At 43.8% G+C, this 18180-nt stretch overlaps 1 protein-coding gene across 1 annotated transcript in view; it reads left to right on the top strand.

Moving 5' to 3' along the window:
- The window catches only part of WDR31 (WD repeat domain 31), a 207905-nt gene that overhangs the window by 137905 nt on the left and 51820 nt on the right, over window positions 1-18180 (top strand). Inside the window, exons 6-7 of the mRNA XM_086921207.1 lie at window positions 4823-4890; window positions 14160-14301. Of these exons, the coding sequence (XP_086777333.1) occupies window positions 4823-4890; window positions 14160-14301 (210 nt within the window). The remainder of the gene's footprint in view (window positions 1-4822; window positions 4891-14159; window positions 14302-18180) is intronic.

The following is an 18180-nucleotide window of genomic DNA, read 5'->3' as shown; positions in this document are numbered from 1 at the left end:
CTAACAATCGAGAAAATCTCCTTACAGGAGTTGGCCGCATCCTCGATTCTCCTAGCAAAATAGCATTTTTTTTCTTGGAGAACTTTCCGATGGTAGGCTTTGATCATGGATCTATAGGTAAGCCTTGCCTCGGCGTTGTACTGAGACCGCCACGCCCTTTCGGCAACTTTACATTGCCTACTGGAGTGCGCCAGCACATCGGTGAACCACGGGGCCGAGACCCGTTTCAAGGTAGTCCGAGGGGGAATGACAGGGGCTAGATCGTTCAACCTATCTATAAACCAAGTCTGCAGGATTTCAAGATCTTTATCCAGATCCCCCGTAGAGGAGACGGGATGGTCCTGTAGGGCCTGGGCAAGCATCTCCGGGGTCACCCGATGATACGCCCTTGAAGCAGTTCCCTGATGCCTCATGGCAGTAGTTGCTGGTTTCTATGTGCCTAGTATATAAAAGTAGGCTTGTCGATGGTCGGACCATAAAACCGGCAACACTGCTGTCACCTCGACCGGGGATGTGGAGAAGACCTGATCTAGAGTGTGGCCTTTATCGTGGGTTGGTCCAGAAAGATAGGGGACCAGGCCCAAAGGGGCCGTTATATCCATCAATTTGGAAGTATCCGTGTCAGAGCTATCTTCCATATGGAAATTAAAATCTCCGGCCAATACACAGTGCTCCGCTCTTAGGGTCAGCGTTGAAAGTAATAACTGAAGTTCCTCAAAGAAGGATCCTGCCGGGCCTGGAGGCCTATAGACTACGAGCCCCTTTAGAGATTGTTGGGATGACAGGGATATGGAGAAAGCAAGGGATTCGGCGCCTGTGATGGCCTCTGTGTTGGATGATAGAACACGTAAAGGCTTTTTGTACCACGAGGGCCACCCCCCCCCCCCCCCCCCCTCTTCCAATTGCTCTGTCTTGCCTGAAGATGTTATATTCAGGGGGAATCGCAGTAACAATGTCGGGGTGTGATGACTCACCTAGCCAAGGCTTCAAGATGTGTCCCCTTTAAGTCCAACAACCCCTCAGAACCCACAGTGCTCCACATCAGCTAATTGGCTCATTCCTAGTTTTTACTCAATTTAAGACAAACCCAGAACACTGACTCTCTTCACTGATCTAGGACTTTTCTTTCGAATTCTCTTTTACCCCTCACAATTTCTATGTGTTAAGTTCTTTGATTACAGCCTAAAACAAATTTTGTTTTGCTGAAGTAGCATCTCTTTTTAGGAATTGTGACGAGAAAAATTGTTAAGCTAATTCAAAGTACTTTTGCCTTTCTGAAAGGCTTAGACAGTAGCCTGATGTCTTATAGGACCCTCCACGAAAAGAAAAGTCATGCACTTTCAATCAAAAAGTAAGGTAGAAAGCTTTTAGTTCACCAGGCTCCTCCCTAGAAATCGATGGATGGCTCCAACCTACCCTCCTAGTAACTTTCCTGAATCTGTTACTGAAGGGTTACAATAAGTATTGGGTGTAAGTTAAGGCAAGTTTGAACCTAGATAGTAGAAAGCAGTGCATAAAGCAGGGAAAACTTGTTTTTTTTTTCAAGAAGGCTTGGTTTCAGGTGGCATTTTGTGATACAGTGCGCGCTACGAAATTCGTTTTATTTATTAAATTGTTTACTTACCTTCAATTATCCATACTCCAGTTTTTAGCGCCCCCACCCCGCCTCTCCGCCCCACCGAAACTCCCTCCACGGGCCGTGGCTGCAGACAACCAACCTCAGAAGATTATTGGTTAATTAGAAGTGTAACTGTTTCAGTTCAGTGTGTAGGAAAGGCCTTGGCCCATTCTAGAACGAGGCCCTGCAGTCCAGGGTCTTTGAGTCTGTAACTAAAATGTCTCTATCGTTGTTATCAAAGTCCTCAGACTGATACACAAGACCAGTGTCCTCATAACGTTGCCATCCATCTTCATCCTCAAGTCAGCATGGATTTTTCTAACCACCAACAAGGTACTAATATCGGAAAAAGCTTGCCTGGGCAGGATTAATCGACTAACTCTCAACAATGGTTGCAGTTGAGATATTTAATGATAAAAACAGATGTTTAGTTAAAGATAATGGGATTCCCTCAGACCTTTTTCTAAAGGGCTATGAACGAGCATTTTTTTAGCAAATTTGTGACTGTTCTTGAAGTAAACTATTGGCTAATTAAGTTTTTATGGCATTTGCCACTTTTGGTTTTATGGTCAGATCCTTAATGCACCACGCAGTCCTAATATAAATTGGGGAGCCTGATGTTTACTGTGGTGGAATATTGAGGTAAAACTCTCTCAGGAGGTTGTGCAAAGGTAATTGAGGCTTTTGCATTGAAGGAGGAGTTAAGATGTGATTCATTTGAACTCCTAGTTATTGATTAGAACTTGTACATTTACTTTTAATTTCTAAACAACCTTAAAAAATGTGATGTTAAAAATGGCTATTGCACTACAGAGAGCATTGGATGGGTGAAGGTTTGCATTTTTCCTAATATTCCTATCGAGGTGCTGGCAGTCTTGTAACAATCAGTCATAATTTGTTACATATAGAGATCTCAGACCTACATGTTAATGGTGAGATGCCTGAGGCAACGCGGTTTAGGATTCTAAAGAAAGCCACTTTGAAACTCAAGTTGATGGAAAGATAACCCGGATCAAGACAGACTCTGACACCCTTACAAGATTAACAAGGAGCAAATGTACCTCGAAATAGTTCCATTGATCAGTAACCCAGATGAGACACGGTTACTAGGGAATTCATGAATCTTACTACTTGTAACAAAAGACCTGCCGGAGACATAGACAACTCAAAGGACAATGTAGAACCCCCGCTCCCAGCTAGTTCTTAGAGAGGTGCAAGTCTATCATCTCAAATCCCAATGACTCCTCTCCTTTCCACCTTGTACCTTCCTGTTGAGAGGGAGGGTATGTGGGCACTTGGAGTCCTACACATCTATATATACACAATACAGCATCCAAAGTATTCACTCCATCAAATCATTTAGACCACAATTTCAAGAGATACGGCTGTAGTGGCCTCTATCAGATTATTCAAATTACCATCAGTCGCAGCTACTTTTAACACCACATGTAGTTGCATCATTTGTGACGAAGAAGCAGCAGAGTGTGTTCCTTCTTGATTATTATCAAGGAACATCATTTAACGCCTTAACTGCTTCGAACGTTCAGCGCCAGTGCTGAACATTCGAAGAAACGGGTGGGGCCGCGTCGGCCGTTGGACGTGCGCAGCACCAGGGAGGTAGGTCGCGCGAAGAACAACGGCCGACAGAAGCACTAAACGGGTTAACCTAAAGAAACACCTTCCCAAAAGATTAAAATAACCCAGTGTAAATTCTTGGTGTTCTGGGAAATGGAGCATGTCGATTGGCTGATGCAGGGCATTGGTGATGCTTAGCAGCTGGTGCCCTTAAAACGATGTGTTCCCGTGCAGCCTCTGCATGACTGCTTTCACAAAGAGAAAAAATGTTTTGAAAGCAATTGTATTTTATTTCTAAATATTTCTTTCCAAAGTGTAATGAACACCCTCTGGGCCTGCAGAAATATCCTCGTGGTTATGAGTATGATGAAGCTAACCACGATGGAGAACTAGAATTCCAAATGTGAAGCTTTTTTTGTTCCTTTTGTTTGTCCCAAAGTATTCGTTCTTGATTGACTGACTAGTAAGCTCTTTAAAGAAGATGTTACTATCATGTATATTTGGTCTAGCACCTAACTGTTGCATTACCCTTGCCCCCGGCAGCTCATTGGTTTTCTGAATCCTGGTCAAAGATGTCTCTTGAGACTATCATGGTCATTGGTGGGCTGTTCTCCTGTGGGGCAGTCGGGCAGAGGTGAAGACCTCTTTATTGCGAAGGGAGCTGACACCAAGGTGGCATTAAATGTTGTCTGAGCAGGCACCATGCAAAAAAGCGCCAAGTCTGCAAACCTTTTTGGTCAAAGAAAATAAACTCTCAAAGAAGGATGTTTTCACTGGACAAACAGTAAATGGCCCGATGGCCATGGAAACTTGTACCCTCTACATAGGAGCCATTTAACAATTTCCATGCCTCGTAAGTAGGGTGACCAGAATTTTAAAGCAAAAAACCGGGACATTTCACAAAAATAGGACTATAATTTGACGTCAAGCGAGCGCACAGAATGACGGCGCTCCTCAGCAGAGAATTACAAAACAGGCAGTAGGAACATACATAAGATGCAATTTTTAAACCCAGTAGCTTGCCTGTGAATTAAGTTGCTTAACATAAAAACATGTAAAACATTAAAAAAAACACCTCCCCCGTGACCCTCTCCAAAAACCGGGACATGAGCTAAATTTCTCGAAATCTCCCCTGACAGTTGGTGAAAAACGGGGATCGTCCTGACAAATCCGGGACGCCTGGTCACCCTACTCATAAGGCAAATGAGCGTCAGTTGTTCACACCCTTAATAGGTGGGGATGTGGAGGTTACCACCAGTAGGGACAGCGGAGGCGCTGCCGCAGTAACTCAGCAGTTTTACCTGGCTCTAAATAGAGCTGGGGAACTGTGCAGTGAGAAGATTACTGTTTAAGGCATTCCTCCTGCTCCGCCACACCTTGAGTATGGCCTGCTGCTCTCTGAAAGGCTCCAGCAGTGTCGTATAATGATGAATATCACAGGTGAGAGAGTAATGCAGATATTGGTCAGTCTAAAGCAAATTGACTGTTCGACAGTACAGATTCATCAAAGTTACTATACAAATACTTTTCAGTTGTGTGGCAGTGTCAAGCTTCCATTTTATGTACATTCAAACCTTGGTAGCAGTTTGTGTTGCATGCTATTTACCCTAATGGAGTTCTGTTTCTTAGGTGACACACATGTGCTGGGTTTCCAATGACTCCTCCTTCATCCAGACCTCCGAGGATAAAATGATCAGGTCAGTTGGTAATGTTTAGTGGGTGCTCTTGTGTTTTATCAGTGACTTCATCCAGTAATGTTCTCTTGAGAACACTCTTTAGACAAATATAAACAATATATTGTTGGTATCCTGAACCTTGCGAAGAAAGCTGTGGGTTAACTACCATCCTCAGATGTAGTTTGTTGTTCTAGCTCTACAATTCCCTTTTTCTTACTCTTACACTCTGTCTCGCTCTGTCCCTCTATGCTCACCAGGTCCAAATACTGCTTCGATTGTTCTGTTTCATCAGTTCCACCAGTAGGCACAGGGTAGCCTAAAAATAAGCCTCAGGTTTTGCAATCTCCAATTCTTTATAATGGATCTCTCACTCTGGAATCAGTCTATTGACCCATAACCTTTTTGCTCTTCTGGGTGGTCACTTTTGTTTTCTAAGAGGCAGTTAGCGATATTTTTTATCGTAATGTAGTTCACTAGTTTTTAAGGATCTTACAGCTAGATTCATCATAGTCCCGTTTTGCGAGTCCTTAATAGCGATTATTAAGGAATCGCTATTAAGGACTTGCAAAACGGGATTCATGTAGGAATCGCTAAATAAATTGTGATTCCTACACATTCCTTATTTGCGATTAGCAATTTGCTAATCGCAAATAAGGAATAACTCCTCATTCATTCCTATGGGCCTAAAGGCCCATAGGAATGAATGGAGAGTTATTCCTTATTTGCGATTAGCAATTTGCTAATCGCAAATAAGGATGCGATTTCAAGGGTGCCAGGGGTGTCCAAAGGACACCCTAGCACCCCTGAAATGTAATCTAAATTGGTGTTGCGCACACACATGTCCAAAGGACATGTGTGTGTGTAACATGCAACTTAGAAAAATGCATTTAAATGCATTTTTCTAAGTTTTCGCTATTTACCACGAGGTTTGACCTCGCGGTAAATAGCGGCCCAAAATTGTGATTTCGCAATTTTAAAAGGGTTCATGAATTGCATTTAAGGAATCTCAAATAGAGATTCCTTAAATGCAATTCCTCGCAAATGTGCGAATTCTTTATTAGCGAATTTTGCATTTGGGATGATGAATCCCAAATGCAAAAATTGCATTTGCAAAGGGCCAAATTCTCAGAATCTGGCCCTTTGCGAGCGCAATTAAGCTTGATGAATCTGGCCGATAATTCAGTTTTGTTAAGCAGTGATGTATCTACTTCTCCTGTTATTTTATATTGCAAAGGCGCACAATTGTCGATTTTGACATCTCACATTTTAACTAGACAACTTTTACCTACAGCTCGCTATCTATTCTCATTCTTTTTAAGTGCAATAGCCAACGTAATGCATTCACTCTTTATCAATGTCTTGCATGCCTTTCAGACACTCTAATATACAGATTCCCCATTATCATTTGTCTTAAAAATGTATCTGTTTTTGCCTGAAAGACAGTTTTTTGCTTTACGATTCCAGCTCCCACCTCTTATTGCTGTTACCCTCTGTAGCCTCAAGCTAAAATCCAAGTGGAAGTGGTTTGAGATAGCTTAATTGGAATTTCCACCTCAAGGGTCCCATCCAGTATTTTTAGATTTACGTAATAAATTCAGGTGTACTCCCAATGAATACTTGAGAAGAAAGTATAATTATACATTGATTGGTGAAATATCCTCCCACCTAGTCAACCTTACTAATTGCGGAAGCGTCTACCACAGACCCACCACCCCATTGGACACATCCAATCTAAAACTTTTAATCACTGAGTCCAGCACTACTCTGATGTCTACATTGAAATTAAATGTGGCCTTCTGTAACTTTTATTTTTTTGGAAACTTATTTCCACAACCACCAAGTCAATGTTTGTTTGGTTCAAGAAGAAATAATTTCTTTATCAAAATTGATGCCCCCAGACCTTCAGAACCTGCAGCTTCATCCCTGCTAATTATGTTATTCTTAGGCTGTACAAGAGAGCTGTCAATCAATCAATCATTTGTAAAGCGCACTACGTACCCGCGAGGGTCTCAAGGAGCTGGGGGAGGGGGGGGGGGCGTTACTGATCGAACAGCCAGGTCTTGAGTATCTTCCTGAAGGTCAGCAGGTCTTGGGTCTGTCCTAGGCTCAGTGTGAGGGTGTTCCATGTCTAGGCAGCGAGGTGGGAAAAGGATCTCCCACCGGTGGTTGTTCTTCGGATGCGCGGAGGGTGGCGAGTGAGAGGTCGGCGGAGCGGAGCTGGCGGTTGGGAATGTAGAAGGAGAGCCGTCTGTTGAGGTAGGCTGGGCCAGTCTTGTGGAGTGCCTTGTGTGCCTCGACAACGGGGAAACAGCGGCCCTCATCCTCCTGGACCTCTCCGCAGCGTTCGATACCGTCTGCCACCGCACCCTAGTACAGCGCCTCAGCAACATCGGAATCCACGAGAAGGCACTAGAGTGGATCATCTCGTTCCTCGCTGGAAGAATCCAGAGTCCGCCTCCCCCCGTTCAGATCCGAGGCCACCGAAGTCATTTGCGGCGTACCACAAGGATCATCATTCAGCCCCACCCTCTTCCTCTTCAACGTCTACATGAGCCCCCTCGCAGCCATTGCACGCCAATACAACCTCAACATCATCTCCTACGCCGACGACACCCAACTGATCCTCTCCCTCACCAACGACCCAGCCACCGCCAGAACCAACCTACACGAAGGGATGAAAGACTTAGCCGAGTGGATGATGAACAGCCGCCTGAAATTGAACTCGGACAAGAGGGAAGTCCTCATCCTCAGATCATCACCCTCTGCCTGGGACGACTCCTGGTGGCCCCCTGCCCTGGGCAGCACACCCAAACCAACGGACCACGCACGCAACATGGGTTTCATCCTGGACTCCTCCCTCTCGATGACCAGACAAGTCAACGCTGTCTCATCTTCATGTTTCAACATCCTACGCATGCTCCGAAAGATCTTCCGATGGATCCCCACCGAAACCAGGAAGACGGTGACCCAGGCACTCGTCACCAGCTGACTGGACTACGGAAACAACCTCTACACCGGAACCACAGCTAAACTACAGAAAAGACTCCACCGCATACAGCACGCCTCCGCACGTCTCATCCTGGACATCCCCCGACACAGCCACATCCCTGGACATCTGAGAGACCTGCACTGGCTTCCCGTCAGCAAGAGAATCACGTTCCGACTCCTCACCCACGCACACAAGGCCCTCCACGACCTGGGCCCCAGGTACCTCAACAACCGCCTGACCTTCTGCACTCCCACCCGTCAGCTACGATCAACCAGCCACGCCCTCGCTGCCGTCCCACGCATCCGAAGAGCCACCATGGGAGGAAGATCCTTCTCCTGCCTGGCAGCCAAGACTTGGAACTCCCTCCCCATCCACCTCCGCCTGACCCAAGACCACCTCTCCTTCAGGAAGCAACTCAAGACCTGGCTGTTCAAACAGTAGCAGACCCCCCTCCCCCAAGCGCCTTGAGACCCTCCGGGTGAGTAGCGCGCTATATAAATGCCTTGATTGATTGATTGTGTGCGTGGGTGAGGAGCTTGAAGGATATCCTCTTGTTGACGGGAAGCCAGTGCAGGTTTTTTCAGGTGGGGGGGGTGATGTGGTTGTGGCGTGGTACGTCGAGGATCAGTCGTGCCGAGGCATTTTAGATGCGTTGTAGTCATTTGATGAGCTTGGTCGGGGCTACCGCATAGAGGGTGCTTCCGTAGTCGAGTCTCCTGCTGATGAGTGCCTGGGTGACTATCTTTATTGTATCTGTCGGGATCCATCTGTAGATCTTGCGGAGCATGCGGAGGGTGTTGAAGCAGGAGGAGGAGACGGCGTTGACTTGCTTGGTCATTGAGAGTATTGAGTCGAGGATGATTCCCAGGTTGCGTGCGGGGTTCATGGATGTCGGGGCTGCCACCAGTGCCGTCAGCCACCAGGAGTCGTCCCAGGCTGAAGGGTTGGAGCGGAGGATGAGGACCTCCGTCTTGTCCAAGTTCAGCTTCAGATGGCTGGTCTTCATCCAGTCGGCGACAGCCTTCATTCCTTCGTGGAGGTTGGCTTTGGCGGTGATGGGGTCCTTGGTGAAGGAGAGGATCAGCTGAGTGTCGTCGGCGTAGAAGATTATGTGGAGGTCGTGCTGTCGGGCTACGTGTGCAAGCTGGGCTATGTAAATTTTGAACAGCGTCGGGCTGAGGGAGGATCCCTGGGGTACGCCGCAGATGATCTCGGAGGCTTTGGAACGGAATGGGGAGAGGCAGATGCTCTGGGTTCTGCCGGAGAGGAAGGAGGTGGTCCAATCCAGAGCCTTGTCTCGGATCCCTGCGGCGTGGAGGTGTGTGCGTAGTGTGTGTGGCAGACAGTGTCAAAGATGGCAGAGAGGTCTAGGAGGATGACTGCTGCAGTCTCGCTGTTGTCCAGCAGGGTCCTAATGTAATCGGTGGCGGCGATGAGGGCAGTCTCGGTGCTGTGGTTGCTGCGGAACCCTGACTGGGAAGGGTCCAGGTTTCTGTTTTCTTCGCGGTATCGGGTTAGCTGTCTGTTGACGGTTTTCTCAATGACCTTGGCCGGGAAGGGGAGCAGAGAGATGGGTCGGAAGCTCTTGAGGTCTCTTGGGTCTGCCTAGTTTTTTTTTTAATAGGGCGTTGATCTTAGCATGTTTCCAGATCTCTGGGAAGGTCGTGGTCTCGAGGGAGAGATTGATGACGTTGCGCAGGTGGGGTGCGATGGAGCTGCTTGCTCTGTTGAAGACGTGGTGCGGGAATGGGTCTGACGGAGAGACGGAGTGGTTTGTGCGCATGGTCTTGATGGTGTCATCGATGCTCACGCTATCCCAGGCTAGCAGGGGGTCGTGGTCGATGGTGTGCGGAAGGTCTGTTGTGATGCTGTCTGTTTGGGCTGTCTGGGTGTTGACGCTGTCGTGGATGTCGGCTATCTTGCTGTGGAAGAAGGTGGCGAGGGAGTCGCACAGGGCTTGCGACGGCGGGATGTCGTTGGTGTTGGAGCTGTAGAAAAAGGCTATGACTTTTTGTTCGAGGAAGATAAAAACTAAGGTTTAGATTTTAGTGGATGGATACTTTATCTCAGACATGGCAGATATCCTGTCCGCCTTACTACAAGCTCATTAGGATATAAATATAATGCACTTGTCATAAGGGAAGTAGGATATCTGTCACATTAGTGACAGAGTACCCATCAGCCTAACTCTAAATCAAGCCCTTAATAAACAAATTCCTCTATTTACCTTTAACCTCACTTACTGACTTCAGATGAGTCTCTTGAATACAGACTGCATCTATGCCCTACAGCCTCAGTTTTATTGAATGCATCTATGCCCTACAGCCTCATTTTTATTGAATGCTATTTGCAGGTGAATTGCACCCCTGGCATTTGGCAGTGCAATCCTAGAGTGTCAAAGAGGTTCCATTAGTATAAAATTCAAATTAGTCACTTTTACAGCTGTCATTTGCCCAGAATACCTATCCAGCAGCGCTCTATCCATTCGTTTTATCACCCACTAGAAAATAGAACATTAAAAACGCTCTGATTGTGAAACAGTCTTTGGTGATCAGTTCTCCATTCTTCTTGTCCAGTGAACCCATAAACGCTCCTTGTAAACCTAAGAGCTGATGCATCATGCAAACATCTGTGCCATTACCTTCACCTCTTTACAACTGATTTAATTCTGTAAAATCACTCCCGAAAGCTGATATCAAATTCCCTATTCTTAACTTACCCAGTAAAAGCTTATTTAGTCTACTGCTCATATGACATTATCGAGTTTCTCTGGTTTTTACTCTCCTAGGAACAGGTATGGTCTTTTTGAGGCCTTGATTTGGAGATAGTGCTTCAAAATCTTAAACAATATTACCACTGACTCAACATAACTCTTTCTTGGAAGTGCTTCCTTATTCTTTTGATATTTTGAATACTACTTAATGTTGACAAAATGGACATCGCCACCACTAATGTCTGTGCAGACTTCTTTCACTTTCTTCTGTGCCCGCCATATTGCTTCCAAGAAGTAAGAAAAGGTATGTACAATGCTAAGTATGCTTCTTTGAAAACACTACTTAACAAGTTTGAGGTGAATTCACTGTTCCATCGTCCCTGCTGGATAGGTTCAGTAGTGATTTCACTGTTGGATTTTTTGCCCACCTGTCTGAGCGGGGGCAGCCTTCCCTGTGCCCGGTGTTTTTGTTTTTTTATCCACCCTCTGAGGAGAAACCCAACACACTGAGATGTTTTCATTTTTGGAACAACTGCCTCATTACCTGCTGGCCTGTTTTCTCCTCTTCTTTTCCACTCCGTTTGTGTGCTTGCTCTGCGCCTGTAATCCCTGGCTCTACTTAAATGCAGTTGCCATTTTGTACAGACGGCAGTGGCAAATACATCTCTCCTACAGCCCCTTTTTGTCCCTGACATGTTGTGCAGACATCACTGACCAATGTGACCATGTTGATGTGTCAGTGGGCTTTGAAATGAACCCACCCATTCTCTACACATAGATTGTGGTCAAAGCTTCATATATTTATTATTTACATAATTTATTTGATGGTTTAGGAATCTATTACCAATCAGATTATTTTAATATCTATGATGACTTATTACTGGAGGAATGAGCCATAAAGACAACTGATATATTTAGTATAACTACTATTGTTATTAGTTATTAAATGTTTCTCCATTGAAAAATGGTGAGGATTAACATCCTTCTATTAATGCTCCTCTGCATCAAAGTACTACACCGCAACTGGGGGCTATAAGCAGTGGACTATACCTCAGTCTGCAGGCTACTAGCGGGCACTGTTCCCAGATCTCTGGAAAATCATGTGCTAAATAATGTGACCTCCACCCCTGAGGTTGGATCTCCTGTGCTAAATCATGTGACCTCCACCTGTCCATACTACTAGTGATGGCCTCTCCCTGTTAACAATACAGCTCAGCTACAATGAGGGCCTGCCTGGACCCACAGTCAGACCTGCACTCACAAAGCCACTACAACTGCAGTGCATGACTTTTTGTCCTGGACAAAAATGGGCTCTGTCCCACAATCTTTAGAGAAAACGAGATAACGGGAAGTTCCTCTGAGGTCAATGAACGAGAGCAAGAGAAACTTAATTTGGTAGCCCCTTCACTACCCTCATTGTCTGAGAAACATGGGCCACCAGATTTAAAATACCAGCTTATTATTTGTTGTATCTGATAGAGTCTTCTAGCCGCATATTCCTTACCTTTGATTATCCCATGCATCAGACCGAATCTGGAACATTTTGAAGTAGTATCCCACCGTGCTGGTTGGTGGCATCATGTAGATCCGCGTTGGCAGAGTCCAAGCTGGAAGTTACGTGCACGGTACCTATATAGGTGCCACCTCTGCAAGCTGATGTTCATTCTTTTCTTTCCGTGCCAGACAGTGCTGATCCGGATTGAGCTATCCCCCAGTCCCTTTTCAACTGTTTTGTTTTCCGACTTTTTGTTGACTCTTTGAGATTTTTCTCTTTTTGTGAGGATGGCACCAAAGAAACCGGCTTTAGAAGTCATCCCCACGAGCAAGTCTGTTTCTGAAGAGTTAATTTGGCAGTAGTTCCAAATTAATGCTACCTCCAGCACTTCCTTGAGGCACACATTTTTCAGTCAAAATTCCTTCCCACTTTCTTCCCTTCAGCCCTAGTAGTTTCCTTTGTCATCTCTAAATGTTTTGCCTTTGCCATTTTTCTTGCCTAAAACACATGTAATTATTCCTATGTTCATATGCCGCTCCAGCACAATCCTCCTAGTGGGTATCCAGAATAATTGATCAATTCTGTATTTTCCACAACCTCTTGACTATGCTGCTTATTGCCCCTCTTTTGATTATCCTGCATCCCTTTTATCCCAGTTGATCTAATAGCTGGATCAGTTGTCATGCAGGGCATTATTTAGAGTTGGATATACTTGTGACACCCGCTAAAAGTGGCCATATTAAAAGTGCATTGATGTCATTAGCACTCGAAGTATGGTGAATGGGTCATCTGCCACTTTTCGCGGATTTCCTGCTCTATCAAATTCTAAATAAAGACCATGCGGGCACATGCATCATTGTGAATTGCATTCGCAAACGGTGCGAATCACAATTTTCTGCGAATTCAATTGACAAAATTGGGATGCATCATGTTTTTCGCAATTTTAGAAATCACAATCATGTTGCGATTTCTAAAATTGCGATTGCATTTAAGAAATCGCAATTTGATATTTCTTAAATGCAATGCATGAACATTTTCAATTTCAAATTCGTAAATAGGGAGAGGTAAATTACCATGAAGTTGACTTTCATGGTAATTTGCAAAAACGTTAAAAAATGCACAAAAGTGCATTTTTGAAAGTTTCCTTTTACACACACACATGCCCTTGGGGCATGAGTGTGTGAAAAATGCACTTAAAGTTATATTTCAGGGGTGCAGGGGCGGTCCTTTGGACCCCCCCCTGCACCCTTGAAATTGCATTTTGAATTTGCAATTCGCAAATTGCAAATTGCAAATTGAAAATGACTTACTATTCATTCCTATGGGCCTCTAGGCCCATAGGAATCAATGGGAAGGGATTCCTTAATTGCGATTCGCAAATTGTGAATCGCAATTAGGAAATTTAAGAAATCGCAAAAATAAATGCGATTTCTTGGTGCATAGCCGTTTGCGATTTCTTAATTGCGATTCCTTAATTTTCGCAATTAAGAAACCGCAAACGGCAACAATGATGCATGTGGCCGCTAGTCTTTATTGACTGCCCCATTAATCGTGCCACTTTATATTTATATGATCCTGCTCCTCCTCCACCTTTTCTCACTGGCAGCACAGGCCAGACAGGCAGCTTTGAGAAACCTTAATAAACAGTATGTAATGCAAATAGTTTTCTTCACTTTATTTCACTCCATGTCAACATTTCAGTTTTTTATAAATTAGTTGCTGTAGTTCAGGCACTTCTTGTAATTGTCAATTACTTTCGTGCCTTCAGACGCATTTTGGTTTGTTACATGTACTTTGCAAAATGTTGATATTACAGTTATTGTTAGTAACACACTAGTCTTGCCTCTGTCTTTCCCATAGCTTGAGTTCTCTCTGACCGCCACTACCTATATAGTATTGCCACCACTGATTCCAGTTGTAAAGCTCCTTAGAGTGATAGAGTCCCAACACCAAGTCCCTCTCCTAACTCAACAAATGTTCCTCTGTACAGATGTCTCTTCTGCAGTGTCGCACTGTTTAAATCCTGGTAATTTGATTGATACACAAAAAAGTGACATTGATTGCTATGTTCCTTTCTTCTTTGTTTTCTTCAGAATATGGGACAGTCGAGACCTGCAGGTGGCTCACACATTCCCCATCAAGCAGTACATTCAGATGTACTGTGACGTCAGCCAGGATGGGCGCTACTGCATCACGTGCAGCAACGGGTTTGGTGGCCAAGGCTGTGAAGCAACAGTAAGTGGTGGGTCCGACGACACGCTTAGGTATCAACGGGTGTCATGATGATCAAAACTAGCAATGTGATTGTTTATTTAGTTTCTAAAAATATTTGAAATAAAGAAAGATACTTAAAGAAATCCCACAGGTAAAATAACTGTGTTAGGCTTTTGCATAGATGAGTAGTAATAGTGGTCAGCTTCTGAAACACTAGTCTACGGGCCTGATTTAAAGTTTGGCGGAGAGGGTTCACTGTCGCAACAGTCACGGAATAGCCTCTCTGCAAGCTGAACATCCATGTGTATGAATTACAGTCGGGTGGACCCTAAGTATGTCAGTGATGGAGCTTACTTCGGCTCCGTTGCTCACATACACCCCCAATGGCCTGGCGGAGTAAGGGCCATCCGCGGTTCACATACAACTCCGATCTAGAATAGACAATGTTAAATATTTTTCTTGCTGTTTGTCACCACTAGGTAAAACCTGGCAGTCAGAGACACTAAAACAAACTCCTGCTTTTGGAGTTAAATAAAAAAAATAGCTGTAAAAGTTAGACAGGCAGCCATCATGTTTGATGGCGCGGTCAGTCAAACGTTTATAACATATGCAGGAACTACTGTCACAGAAGTTCCAGCCAATGTTTAGAGTTGCAGGCAGGGCTAGTGGACAGCTCTAAATTTAGCAGGCATAGAACCCCCGGGATGGCAGGCGTAAAGAACTCCACCATACCAACATACTTACCTCTGCCCGCCAAACTCTAATCAGCCCCTATTTGCTTTATACGTGGGTTGGCTACTCTTTTAGACCCGAGTAAATAACCAATTGATAGGTGAAACTGGAAAATCAGCCACACTCTGGGTTCTAATAGCGGTGTACATTATTCCCAGAGAGCTAGAAATGTAATGTACAGTAATTTTAGTAACTCACAAAAGGAGCCACATAAAACAATTAAAGGCTGGAAGTTTAAGTCTTCCTGCATGACCGTAAAATAGATAGCTTTGCCTCTTCTCGCAGGCCTTGGTGATATGTCAATTATTTATATAGAAGCTTCTATATAAATAATTGCATTTTAAGTGATTACAACTTGCTGTGTGAAGCCATCATTTGATGTAAATAGTTTGATTTGTGCGTCGACTACGCAGCTGTTTTTAGCACTTGCACTTTCACCACCACCAATTGTATATAGCACCTTGCACCAAGTGTCACTGGGTTGTCACATGATCCGTTCTGTACAGTGCTGTCTTAACTGTATTGTCATGTGAAATATCCCCCTTGCTTCTTGGTAAAGAACACTACCTTTGTAAAAATCAATTGACTCCTTGTTTACTCCTTTCTTGTAATGCATATTGCATACATTTCTAAAACTGTCTCCACATAATACCTGTTGGGAATTGTTTTTGCTTACACGATATCTCCCATCCCAACGAGGTCTATGGGTTTTCTCCTGTTGTTCTTACACATGTGCTTACGATGTGACTTGTATATTTTAGAAACAAAGTGGGAGATGACATCTTCAGTTTCTTGTTTAAAAAGAGAAGTTACAACTTTAATTCCACCTTCCAAAAGACTCATTGGCTGTTGGGATTGATTCTGTGAGGTCTTTGCCTTACTCAATCTACCTGTTTGCTGCATGCCCAACGGCCAGTCTACATGTCTCAGTGAAGGAACAAAGTTGCAATGGGTGACTCTTGTCGTGATACCACTGTTTGCTCCTGTTAGGACCAGGAAAGGACTCCTTCTAGGCCACAGCCCTGCCCCTGTGCACAGGTTCATGGGTACGCAATCATGTGCCAGGACTGTCCCGCTCTACAACCTGTACCCACAGTACAATACCCCAAAATAAATTCAGTGCACCCCATATTTTTCATGTTCACGAGCATACTCCCTCCGGTCTCACTCACATCCACACCAACCACACACACACGTTTGCCTTCACTCCCCAAAACGCCTTCATGTTCTTCACTACCCACAAAATACACAAATGCTCATCTGAAATTCACAGCTTCTGCATACACCACATCTATGATGCAATTTTCTTCACCAAAATGTTTACTCCCACACTCCTCCTTGGTCTTCGCTAAGCTCATATCAATTACATCCAACAACCAAGCCTAAGGAATATGTTTCATTACAAAAAATGGGGTTACCTGAAAGCTGTAGGACCTGGGTGTACTTCAATACAATCAACACAATTTACATGTAGTAAGGCAATTTCAAATATGATACACAGTATTGCTTATAGTATAATGACCCTAAAAGTGATAAAAAAAATTAGGGGAAAAAAGAGAATTGACAAAGCAAACAACATAGCCCACAATGCAATTAATTTGATATATTTTTCAGAAGATAGTAATATATATACACTTTCAAGAAATAACAGTTGCTACATAATGTGCCACGAAAGTGTGAGAAATGTGCTCGTGCAAAAGTGACAGGTGTGTGTGATTATTTAAAAATAGATATACAAATATATTAGCAGTGCATAAATGCACCTGCATGTAGCCTGACAGCAATGGATGTAACAAGGATGATATCCTTGTATTAGAGGTGTGTTAGAATTCATCTCTGAGGATAATCACACAGTCCAGGATAAGTAAATCAGGTTGTCGATGTTTTGACCCAAAAGCTAGAAGTGAGCTACCAACCTTATATATAAGTCTTCATCAGGACATAAAAGTAGATGGAAGGGCAACCTGGAGTTGTACGATTGTTCGTCCCAACCGTGAGTGAACAAAGTGACTCAATTATTTCAGGGGCAGTGTTTCAATGGATAGCATTGTTTCTTACTAACTGACAGCAAGGTGTGCATATCTCTCTTGTTATGTGTCTAAAATATATTGCCGGAAATGTAGCAGCCTTGGAGAATCGTCTTTCGGCCCAGTGCTTTTTAATGTTTATATTATACTAATATCCCAATTACTAAAATATTATTGCTTCAAGAAGTTTTAAACTAGACGTAACTACCAAACACTCCCCAGATAAAACTGTCTGGGTGATGTGGCAAGCTGGTTGGTGGGCAACTCTCACAAGCAGAGATGCTAGTAGTGTAATATTTTTTTTTTTTTTTTCTTATCCTCATTTTGCGATTGTATAAATAAGAAGGTTTCTGGAGTCTGATGAAACTTTGCCTTCACAGCCCCATCACTTTCCGAGGTTACCTTTCGGGGTGTATCCCTTTCGTTGTTTGATCCATCAGTTTTTTCTCCACTTACCCTTTATCATTTCCAATAATACCATTGGTTGGTCGGGGGGAGCTAGCCAATTTGACTACTCGGCAGACATCATTTCTACCTGGTATTATGGTTTATCGCGTTTAATCATTGGATTTGTTGTTCATGACCCGGTAAGTGGTATTAATTACTTTGGAAATACTGCTCCCAGATTTCCCAGAAATTTGTTCTCTTCGTGTATCCCCTGTTTCTATCAATATTGTTGATTTTAATGGTATAATTTAACCAGTTTGTGTAACTTGGAGCGACCGGTTTAACCCAGTTAATGCAAATTTCTCTCAGAGCTAACAGCATTAATACAAAAAGTAAACTTTCCTGTTTTTTATTTAACTTATTTCTGTCATCACCTGTATTTCTGTATATCCCGAAAAATATTAAAGAAGTACTTACAGTTATGTTGGTTTCTAGTATCGTATTCACTGTCTTACCAATCTCTTCCCAATAGTTAGTTATTGCAGGGCATTTTTGAAACATATGTATATCATCCACACTTGCTTCTCCGCATTTGGGGCATAGCTTAACATTGGATCCTTTAAATTTAGACAGTTTCTTTGGAGTCCAGTATGCCCGATGAACTGTAAACAGGTGATTCCTCCTTAATGGTGCTGACTTTATACAGGACCAGCATTTCCCCATAGATTCTTGCCATATCAGTTGTAAGTCTATC

The sequence above is a fragment of the Lissotriton vulgaris genome, chromosome 5 (assembly GCF_964263255.1).
Source record: "Lissotriton vulgaris chromosome 5, aLisVul1.2, whole genome shotgun sequence".
Classification (NCBI taxonomy): domain Eukaryota; kingdom Metazoa; phylum Chordata; class Amphibia; order Caudata; family Salamandridae; genus Lissotriton; species Lissotriton vulgaris.
Note: the sequence above shows the minus strand (reverse complement) of the source record. Positions and strands in the feature narration are given on the sequence as shown.